The sequence below is a fragment of the Cherax quadricarinatus genome, chromosome 1 (genome assembly GCF_038502225.1).
Source record: "Cherax quadricarinatus isolate ZL_2023a chromosome 1, ASM3850222v1, whole genome shotgun sequence".
NCBI classification, from domain to species: Eukaryota; Metazoa; Arthropoda; class Malacostraca; order Decapoda; family Parastacidae; genus Cherax; species Cherax quadricarinatus.
Genome location: NC_091292.1, coordinates 91,666,941 through 91,679,001, shown reverse-complemented (window position 1 = coordinate 91,679,001; position 12,061 = coordinate 91,666,941). Strand labels below are relative to the sequence as shown.

The 12,061-nt window shown below is 39.6% G+C and overlaps 1 protein-coding gene across 4 annotated transcripts in view; it reads right to left on the bottom strand.

Annotated features, from left to right (window-relative positions):
- LOC128686058 (SRRM2 protein homolog rsr-2) overlaps nt 1–12,061 on the bottom strand; it is a 350,784-nt gene that overhangs the window by 16,936 nt on the left and 321,787 nt on the right. For all 4 annotated transcript variants that reach the window (XM_070083996.1, XM_070084003.1, XM_070084014.1 and 1 more), the window contains 2 exons: nt 11,875–12,060; nt 487–759 (listed from right to left, as the gene is read on the bottom strand). In XM_070083996.1, the coding sequence (XP_069940097.1) occupies nt 487–759; nt 11,875–12,060 (459 nt within the window). The remainder of the gene's footprint in view (nt 1–486; nt 760–11,874; nt 12,061) is intronic.

Below are 12,061 nucleotides of genomic sequence, written 5' to 3'. Positions count from 1 at the left end.
TACCACAAACATAGCACTGCTTCTGTAACTAATAAGTAAAGAAATCATGCAACACACACTGTAAGCTGATACTGAGGCAACTATGCATTTGCAGTTTCAAATAACTGCATACCAAAGATATATAATAAAATATACAAAGGCAAAATACATACATCTTGGCACATGTAAATCATTTCAAGCATAAACACTTAAATTTTACAATAAATGTTGTCTAGTGAACACTTGTACAAGCAAAAAAATATAATATAAATTACAATACATATGCTTTCTACATTTTTAGAATTGCTTCAAAAAATACAATGGTGTGAACAAAATCATAATAAAAAATTCTACACTAAATCATACAATAATTGGATGCAAAAAAAAAAATTGCACATTGTGATTTAACACTAGGCATACGGTACTCAAAATCCATTTTACAAAATGAATAATGTAACAGCAACATTACAGTGGGATGATCATTCATGGTCAGAGAGACGGGAATACCTGGTGATCCTTCTTTTGTCTAAGAATGATGGAGATCCTCTTCTACGTGGAATTGAGAGTGATCTGGATCGAGACCTTGACCTTGATCTTGACCGGGATCTTGAGACAGACCGGCTGTAATGGCCGTATGACCGAGATCTAGATCTTGACCTAGTACGCCTTGATCTTGACCTGGAACGTGATCTGGATCTTGAGTATGATCGTGACCTTGACCTTGACCGTGGTGAATGCGACCTCGAATGCGACCGAGATCGAGAACGAGGGGAGCGAGACCTAATATCAGAGTACAAGTTAGAAAATTTGGTTTGTATCTTCTACAAAACCTAATTTATTTTTGTAACTAGAATATCAGAGAATACTGCAAAATGGGTTTAATAAAAAATGCATAACTGACTATTAACCCTTTCAGGGTTTCTGACGTACTAGTACGGCTTACGCACCAGGGTTATTGACATACTAGAACACCTAAATTCTAGCGCCTTCAAATCTAGTGAGAGAAAGCTGGTAGGCCTACATATGAAAGAATGAGTATGTGGTCAGTGTTCACAGTAAAAAAAATCCTGCAGCACAGTGCATAATGAGAAAAAAAAATTCTGTGTTTTTGGTTTAAAACAGCGACTTTGTGGTGTATTTTTGTATGGTATTTATGGTTGTATTCTAGTTTTCCTGGTCTCATTTTCTAGAATGGAAGACATATTACTGTAGGTAGTGGGTTGTTAGACAGCAACCGCCCAGGGAGGTACTACCGTCCTGCCAAGTGAGTGGTAGGATTGCTGGTGTCTTTTGTCTCATAAATATGCAAGATTACAGGTACATCTTGCTGCTTCTACTTACACTTAGGTCACACTACACATACATGTACAAGCATATATATACACGCTCCTCTGGGTTTTCTTCTGTTTTCTTTCTAATTCTTGTTCTTGTTTATTTCCTCTTATCTCCATGGGGAAGTGGAACAGAATTCTTCCTCTGTAAGCCATGCGTGTCGTAAGACGTGACTAAAATGCCGGGAGCAAGGGGTTAGTAACCCCTTCTCCTGTATATATTACTAAATTTAAAAGGGGAAACTTTAGTTTTTTCTTTTGGGCAACCCCACCTCAGTGGGATACGGCTGGTACGTTGAAAGAAGAAGAAGAAGAAGACATATTACAGAAATTGAGATGATTTTGATTGGTTTCATAATGAGAAGTACCTTGAAATTGAGCTCAAAGTAACAGAAATGTTCAATTTTTACCAAATTTCAAAAGTAAACAAATCATGCCAAGTGTCCAATACACGTCAACTGGCGAGTCTAATATTCTTTCACAAGTGCACTGATATTATTTATACTATTTCTACACCATTTCTACACTAATGCAGTAGTCTGCATAACAGTAAATCTTCTATTTTTTGTGAGAATAAAAATTCAAAGTGGAAAGCAAAAGAGATGTAAGAGGGGCCTGGGGACGTGACTAATGAACAGAGAAAATGTTATTTTTGTGCCAGAAATGTCTGTCTTGCTTATTCTGGACCCTATTTGGAAATTGGCATTTTCTGAAATTTGTGTGAAATTGGCAAAATTGCCAATTTCTGACCACTTTATTGGATAGTTGAAATAGGTAAATGGGTGGTTTCTTGTACTCATTTGACAGAACAAATGGAGTGCTAGCAAAATAGATATAATTTTTGTAGACTAGTACACTGAAATTGGCCGAAAACAGGGCTCAAAGTGGGCGAAATTGCCGATGCGTCGACATCGTCAAGACCACTAACTTCGCGAGAGCATAACTCCATAAGTTTTCCATCAAATTTCATACTTTTGGTGTCATTATGATTGGGAAAAGATTCTCTATCATTTCATAAGAAAAAATAATTTTTTTTCCAAAAAATTTTCGACCCTGAGAACGAATTTAGGAGAGGGCCTCTTGACCCTGAAAGGGTTAAGTGGAACTTCTACTGTATAAGTAACAGCAACCATTAAACATCAATGTACTGGCAGAAGTGAGGTTAGTCAACACTAAAGCATATTTAACTAGAATTATTTTGGTCACTGAGTCCCCTGTGCTTTGATGCTTGTGATTAGAATAGAGTGCATCGAAGGTTTGAAAGGAATCACAAGAGACATTCACAAATTAACATACAGAAACCAACATTCAAATTTCAATAAAAATGGTAAATCAGGTCATACATAGCCTAAATCTAATTTAACCCTTTGAGTGTCGAGATGTCTGCTCGCAAACTTCCTCATAGTGTCGAAGAATTTAAAAAAAAAAAATTCTTATGAAATGATAGAGAATCTTTTTTGGAAGGTGATCAAAAATTACTAATCTGGCCAATTTTACACAAAATTCAAGAAAGGCCAATTTCAAAATAGGGGCCAGAATAAACAATGCAGACATTCCTGGCACTAAAATAACACTGTCTCTTATCATCAGTCATGTCTCCAGGCCCCTCTTATATTACGCTTGCTTTTCATTTTGAATTTTTATTCACACAAAAAATAGCTGATTTACTGTTATTCAGACTACTGCATAATTGTAATAATTGCATAGATAGTATCAGTGCATTCATGAATGCATATTAGACTTACCAGTTGATGTGTAGTGGAGTGTGACATGACTGAACATTGTGAAAAATCTAATATTTCCGCTATATAATTTGAGCTCAATTTAGTTGGTAAAAGATTCAAAATCACCTCTATTTCAGTAATATATCTTCCATTCTATCAAAAGAGACCAAGAAAGCATGAATACAGCCATAAATACCATATGAAAATACACCACAAAGTTGCCGTTTTAAACCAAAAACACGGTTGCAGTGTTTTTCTCATTATGCACTGCATGCTGCAGGATTTTTTTTATACTGCACACACTGACCACATAGACCCATTCTCTCATATGTAGGCCTACCAGCTTTCTCCTGCAAGATTTAAAGCTGTTAGAATTTTGGAGTTGTATTATGGGACCAACACCAAAGGGGTTAAACCTTTTAAAGAGACCAATATTCTAAAACAAGCACACTAAGCTGAAACCACTCGGATGTTGCATTATCAAGTTATTATTGAAAGGTTATATGATGCAACACTCAGAAATTACCGCACGAGAAGCAGTACGGTATTTCAATTTTCTTAAAAAAGGAGCAAATTAGAACATTCACTAGACAAAATCAATCCAAACTTTTCTCTAAGTAAGACAGACCAGCTTTTAAGAAAGTACAATAATTAAGTTTTATGTAAACTTTGTATACACAACATGAATTTCTAAAGTCTTAGCACCACCTTGGATGCAGTTTCTCTCTTTGACTTTGTCAAGTTGATTTAACCAATGATAACCAAATAAAGCCCAACACTTTCACTTATTTCTGATCAGGGGAGACATTTTTCAATTATTTCACAGAAACCAATTTGATTAATACAATTGGCACATGATAACTTACAGAACCTAACATCAAGAGATTGTTTCCTTTGAGGAAAACACATCATCACTAAAAGTTTAATACTATTACTGAGTCCAATGTGCGAGTACACAGGTGATGTGACGTCAATGTGTGAGTACACAGGTGATGTGACATCAATGTGTCTCATATACTAGTATGCACAATTTTTCGTGCCTTCAAATATACCACCAGTCAATATTTTTGACTTTGGCACAACTCTGTAGGTCTTCTAAAACTCTTCATGTCTCCAAAAAAAAATCTGAGGCCAAGTGGATCCACACAGTGCATCACAGGAGATTGTAATAATATTGGTAGAATTACTGACAATATGTTACGTAAAGGAACACAACTGCAACTTCTTTCTTCTTCTTTCAATAAACCAGCCATATCCCACCAATAAATAACAAAAAAAGGCACAATACCGTGACTGGAACGATACACAAATAACCCGCACATAAAAGAGAGAAGCTTACAACGACGTTTTGGTCCGACTTGGACCATTTACAAAGTCACACATTGTGTGATTTTGTAAATGGTCCAAGTCGGACCGAAACGTCGTCGTAAGCTTCTCTCTTTTATGTGCGGGTTATTTGTGTATATCCCACCAAGGCAGGGTGGCCCAAAAAGAAAAACGAAAGTTTCTCTTTTTAAATTTAGCAATTTATACAGGAGAAGGGGTTACTAGCCCCTTGCTCCTGGCATTTTAGTCGCCTCTTACAACACGCATGGCTTACGGAGGAAGAATTCTGTTCCACTTCCCCATGGAGATAAGAGGAAATAAACAAGAACAAGAACTAGAAAGAAAACAGAAGAAAACCCAGAGGGGTGTGTATATATATGCTTGTACATGTATGTGTAGTGTGACCTAAGTGTAAGTAGAAGTAGCAAGACGTACCTGAAATCTTGCATGTTTATGAGACAGACAAAAGACACCAGCAATCCTACCATCATGTAAAACAATTGCAGGCTTTCATTTTACACTCACTTGGCAGGATGGTAGTACCTCCCTGGGTGGTTGCTGTCTATCAACCTACTACCTACAACGACTGCAACTAATGTGACATTTTATTGTGGCAACATTTCACTCTCCAGGAGCTTTATCAAGCTGTAGTAATGGCTTGATAAAGCTCCTGGCGAGCGAAACGTTGCCACAGTAAAATGTCACATTAGTTGCACTTGTGTCCTTTTACCTAACATCACAGGAGATGACTGTGTGTCCAAAATACTAGTATGCCTAACTAGCATAAGTAAACAATGAAACCAGGACCTGTTGTTCCACCACCAGTTTCCCTACCAGCAAACTGTGTGTGGAACTGGCAGATAGATGACTTATTCATTCCAGATTTATTACAATTTCATGATACTAACAGTGGAATTCATCCACAAATCACACTGTAGATTTAACCCTTTGACTGTTTTGGCCATATATATATGTCTTACAAGCCAGTGTTTCGGACATATGTATACAGTGGACCCCCGCATACCGATGGCACCACATAACGATTAATCCGCATACCGCTTGCTTTAATCGCAAAAATTTTGCCTCGCATACCGCTTAAAAACCCGCTCACCGATTTTCGTCCGAGACGCGTCCAATGTGCGCCCTCAGCCAGCCTCACATGTGCCGCCCGTGCCATTGTTTACCAGCCAGCCTCCGCGGTAACATCCAAGCATACAATCGGAATATTTCATATTATTACAGTGTTTTCGGTGCTGTTTCTGGAAAATAAGTGACCATGGGCCCCAAGAAAGCTTTTAGTGCCAACCCTACACCAATAAGGGTGAGAATTCCAATAGAAATGAAGAAAGAGATCATTGATAAGTATGAAAGTGGAGTGCGTATCGCCGACCTGGTCAGGTTGTACAAGAAACCCCAATCAACCATCGCTACTATTGTGGGCACCAGAAAGGCAATTAAGGAAGCTGTTCTTGCCAAAGGTTTAACTGTGTTTTCGAAACAAAGATCGCAAGTGATGGAAGATGTTGAGGGACTCTTATTGGTGTGGATAAATGAAAAACAGCTAGCAGGAGATAGCATCTCTCAAGCGATCATAAGCGAAAAGGCTAGGAAGTTGCATCAGGATTTAATTAAAAAAATGCCTGCAACTAGTGCTGATGTGAGTGAATTTAAGGCCAGCAAAGGTTGGTTTGAGAGATTTAAGAAGCGTAGTGGCATACATAGTGTGATAAGGCATGGTGAGGCTGCCAGTTCGGACCACAAAGCGGCTGAAAAATATGTGCATGAATTCAAGGAGTACATAGAGACTGAAGGACTGAAACCTGAACAAGTGTTTAATTGTGATGAAACAGGCCTGTTTTGGAAGAAAATGCCAAGCAAGACCTACATTACTCAGGAGGAAAAGGCACTCCCAGGACATAAGCCTATGAAAGACAGGCTTACTTTGTTGATGTGTTCCAATGCTACTGGTGATTGCAAAGTTAAGCCTTTATTAGTGTATCACTCTGAAACTCCCAGACCGTTCAGGCAAAAGAATGTCCTCAAGGAGAATTTGTGTGTGCTGTGGAGGGCAAACAGTAAGGCATGGGTCACTAAAGACTTTTTCTATGACTGGTTACACCATGCATTTGCCCCCAATGTGAAAGATTACCTAACTGAAAAGAAATTAGAACTTAAGTGCCTCCTGGTATTAGACAATGCCCCTGGTCATCCTACAGACGTGGCAGAGTGACTTTATGGGGACATGAAATTCATTAACATCAAGTTTTTGCCTCCTAATACCACTCCTCTCCTGCAGCCCATGGACCAGCAGGTTATTGCAAACTTCAAAAAACTGTACACAAAAGCTCTGTTTGAAAGGTGCTTTGTAGTGACCTCAGAAACTCAACTGACTCTAAGAGAGTTTTGGAGAGAGCACTTTAATATCCTCAATTGTGTAAACCTTATAGGTAAGGCTTGGGAGGGAGTGACTAAGAAGACCTTGAACTCTGCTTGGAAGAAACTGTGGCCAGAATGTGTAGACAAAAGGGATTTTGAAGGGTTTGAGGCTAACCCTGAGAGGATTATGCCAGTTGAGGAATCCATTGTGGCATTGGGAAAGTCCTTGGGGTTGGAGGTTAGTGGGGAGGATGTGGAAGAGTTGGTGGAGGAGGACAATGAAGAACTAACCACTGATGAGCTGATAGATCAACTTCAAGAGCAAGAGGCCAGACCTGAGAAAACTGGTTCAGAGGAGGGGAGAGAGAAATTGAAGAAGTTGCCTACTACAAAGATTAAGGAAATGTGTGCAAAGTGGCTTGAAGTGCAAACCTTTTTTGATGAAAATCACCCTCACACAGCTATTGCAAGCCGTGCTGGTGATTATTACACTGACAATGTTGTGAAACACTTTAGGGAAGTCATAAAGGAACGAGAGGTACAGGCCACTATGGACAGATATGTTGTGCGAAAGAAGTCCAGTGACTCTGAAGCTGGTCCTAGTGGCATTAAAAGAAGAAGGGAAGTAACCCCAGAAAAGGACTCGACACCTCAAGTCTTAATGGAAGGGGATTCCCCTTCTAAACACTAACACTCTCTCTCCCCTCCTCCCATCCCATCAATCATCACCAGATCTTCAATAAAAGTAAGTGTCATGTAAGTGTGCATGCCTTTTTCAGTTTGTGTGTACTAAAATTAACATTTCATGTGGTAAAAAAATTTTTTTTTTCATACTTTTGGGTGTCTTGCACGGATTAATTTGATTTCCATTATTTCTTATGGGGAAAATTCATTCGCATACCGATTATTTCGCATAACAATTACCCCTCTTGCACGGATTAAAATTGGTATGCGGGGGTCCACTGTACTCAATAATTCTAGCGGCTTCAAATAAAGGAGAAAGATGGTAGGCCCACATGTGAGAGAATGGGTCTGTGTGGTCAGTGTGCACTGTATAAAAAAAATCCTGCAGCACACAGTGCATAATGAGAGAAAAAAACTCCGATGAAGTTTTTGGATTAAAACGTCGACTTTGATGTGTACAGTGGACCCCCGGTATATGATATTAATTCATTCCTGAGAGCTCATCGTATGCCAAAATTATCGGAAGGCGAATTAATTTTCCCCATAAGAAATAATGGAAATCAAATTAATCCGTGCAAGACACCCAAAAGTATGAAAACAAAAAATTTACCACATGAAATATTAAGTTTAATGCACACAAACTGAAGAAGACATGCGCAGTTTGTAGTACTCTACTAACAATAGAATACATGACACTTACCTTTAATGAAGATCTGGTGATGGGAGGAGGGGAGTGTGTCGAAGTTGTTAATGTTTAGAAGGGGAATCCCCTTCCATTAGGACTTGAGGTAGCAAGTCCTTTTCCGGGGTTACTTCCCTTCTTCTTTTAATCCCACTAGGACCAGCTTGAGAGTCACTAGACCTCTGTCGCCGTTCCTTTAAAATTTGTCTAAAATGGGCCATAACATTGTCATTGTAATAGTCACCAGCATGGCTTGCAATAGCTGTGTTAGGGTGATTTTCATCCATAAAGGTTTGCAGTTCAACCCACTTTGCACACATTTCCTTAATTTTTGAAGCAGGCACAATGGATTCCACAACTGGCATAGGCTTCTCAGGGTTAGCCCCAAACCCTTCAAAATCTTTCTTAATTTCCATACTAATTCTCACCCTTTTTACCACAGGGTTAGCACTAGAAGCTTTCTTGGGGCCCATGGTGACTTATTTTGCAGAAACAATCACCAAAAACACTGTGATAATATGGAATGTACCGAATGTATACTTAGATGTGAGCACATTGGCTGGCTTGTAAACACTGGCACTCACATGGACGCGTCCCGGATGAATTGCGTGGCGGGTGTTTTAACGAGTGGCGAGGCAAAATTTTTGCGTTAAAATGTATCGAATACCGGATTTAACGTATACCGATGCCATCGAATGCCGGGGGTCCACTGTATTTTCCTATAGTATTTATGGTTGTATTCTAGTTTTCTTGGTCTCATTTGATAGAATGAAAAAAATATTACAGAAACAGAGATGATTTTGATTAGTTTCACGATGAAAACGACCTTGAAATTGAGCTCAAATTAGCGGAAATTTTCGATTTTTACCAATTTTCAAGAGTAAGCAAATCACACCACACGTCCAAAACATGTCAACTGGGGAGTTTAATATTCTTTCACTAGTGCACTGATAATATTTATACCATTTTTACAATAATGCAGTAGTCTGCATAACAGTAAATCTTCTATTTTTTTATTAATAAAAAATAAAAACTGAAAGCAAGAGTAATATAAGAGGGGCCTGGAGATGTGACTAATGAACAGAGGATATGTTATTTTAGTGCCAAGAATGTCTGCATTGTTTATTCAGGACCCTATTTTGAAACTGGCATCTTTTTTAATTTGTGTGAAAGTGGCCAAATTGCCAATTTCTGACCACTTTATTGGGTAGTTGAAATTGGTAAATGGCCGGTTTCTTGTACTCAGTTGATAGACAAAATGGAGTTCTAAAGAAATAGTTATGAGTTTTGTCGACTGGAACAATGGAATTGGCCGAAAATAGGGCTCAAAGTCGGTGAAATCGCCAATGCTTATACAGTGGTCCCTCAATAATCGTCCGGCCTGAAATGGGAAATAGTCCCATTATTTCGTCAAAACATTGGCTCGCAAATGGTCCGAAACTCGCTAATCGTCCTTCGTCCTGGACGCGCACTCACGCTCTGAGCCGCCTCGGCCTCCCTTCCCAGCCAGTGTGCCATTGTTTACCAGTGAGCGACGGTCCCCTCATGTGTTCATACGAAATATTTCATAATATTCCATTCATTTTAGTGCTTGCAAGTGCTAAATAAGCTACCATGGCTCCAAAGAAAGCTCCTAGTGCCAAGCCTTTGGTAAAGAAGGTGAGAAATACGATTGAATTTAAGAAAAACACCACTGAACAATATGAAAGTGGCGTACGTGTGGGTGAACTGGCCAGGATGTATAACCCTTATAGGTATGGCTTGGGAGGGAATAACTACCAGAACTTTGAACTCTGCTTGGAGAAAATTGTGGACAGATTGTGTCCACGAGGGATTTTGAAGGGTTTGAGGCGGCCCCTGATGAGCCTATGTCAGTTATGAACTCTATTGTGTCACTGGGTAGTTCCATGGGGTTGGATGTGAGTTTGGAGGATGTGGAAGAGTTGGTGGAGGACCACAACAAAGAGCTTACCACTGAGGAGCTGCAAGAGCTTCAGCAGGAGGAGCAACAGATCGCAGCTCAGAATCTTGCTGCAGAGGCGGAGGAAGAGAGATGGAAGAAGGTGCCTTCTTCAGAAATTAAGGAGATTTTTGAAATGTGGGGTAGGATGGAAAGATTTATGGAGAAACATCACCCTGAGAAGGATGTTGCAAGCCATGTTGGCAACATGTACAGTGACAGAGTCTTCGGCCATTTTAGGGAAGTTTTAAAGAGACACCAGAAACAGAGCTCTCTGGACAGTTTTTTGCGAGACAGGACTCCAGTGACTCTCAACCTGGTCCTAGTGGCATTAAGAAACAGAGAAGAGAAGTAACCCCAGAAAAGCACTTGGTAGCTGAGGTGTTGATGGAAGGGGATTCCCCTTCCAAACAGTAATTCAATGTCTCTCCTCCCCCAGTCTTCCATACACTAAGAAAAATCGCCAATAAAGGTAAGTGTTATGCTGTTAATGTTTCATTCATCATATCCCATTGTACTGTTTATGTACCATATCTATATTTCATGTAAAAAAATTTTTTTTGTTTTAATATTTCTGGGTGTCAGGAACGAATTACAGTGGACCCCCGCATAACGATCACCTCCGAATGCGACCAATTATGTAAGTGTATTTATGTAAGTGCGTTTGTACGTGTATGTTTGGGGGTCTGAAATGGACTAATCTACTTCACAATATTCCTTATGGGAACAAATTCGGTCAGTGCTGGCACCTGAACATACTTCTGGAGTGAAAAAATATCGTTAACCGGGGTTCCACTGTAATTGGATTTACGTTATTTCTTATGGGGAAAATTGATTCGAAAATCGTCTATTTCGATAATAGTCCCACTTCCAGGAACGGATTAAGGACGATAATTGAGGGACCACTGTATATCGCCAAGATCGCTAACTTTGCGGGAGCGTAATTCAGTAAGTTTTCGATCAAATTTTGTACTTTTGGTGTTATTAACATCGGGAAAAGATTCTCTATCATTTCATTAGAATTTTTTTTTTTCCAAAAAACTTTTCGACACCAGGAGACACTTCAGGATTTGGGGTTGTGACAGTCAAAGGGTTAACCATGGATAACACAATGCAGTTAAATATTATGACTTATTCGTGATGGTCCCACTTTCACTGCAGACACATACTCTGATTTCCTAAGTGAGACCAGTTTGCTTCATCCTTTCAGCCGAAATTCTTTCCTCAACACCTCTACACCCCTTCCTTCCTCTGACATGAAGTTCTGTATGACTAATAAGAGTTGAGTGCTTTCTCTGAATATGCAATAATGCACTCCTAAGAGCACTGTAATGAAAAAATGTATATACAGTGGACCCCCGGTTAACGATATTTTTTCATTCCATAAGTATGTTCAGGTGCCAGTACTGACCGAATTTATTCCCATAAGGAATATTGTGAAGTAGATTAGTCCATTTCAGACCCCCAAACATACAAGTACAAACGCACTTACATAAATACACTTACATAATTGGTCGCATTCGGAGGTAATCGTTATGCGGGGGTCCACTGTACCATATTTCACGGCATATTAGACGAATTTTTTTCATATAATCTCCCCCAAAAATCACCCTGCGTCCTATAAACTGAAGGTCAGTGATGAGAGCTATAAGTTTGGGGTGTGGGATGAGCTGTAGCTCTCCCAGCTACGTCCAATGCCGAGCCACTGAAACTAAAATAAGTCTTATAAGCCGCGAAATATGGTACATACAGGCACATTACTGATGAATCAATTTCAAACAAGGCATAAACTACCTCTTATCATAGATATACCTGGGAGACCTGGATCGAGAAGTGGGAGTGTGTGAGCGTAGTGAAGGTGAGTGGGATCTTGGTGAAAGCGAGTGCGAACGTGACGAGGAGCGCGAGCGCGAGCTGCGACTGCTACGGGATGAAGATCTACCTCTACTTGAACTTCTGGAATATCTAGTGTGTGCTGGGGATGCTGCAGTCACACCAC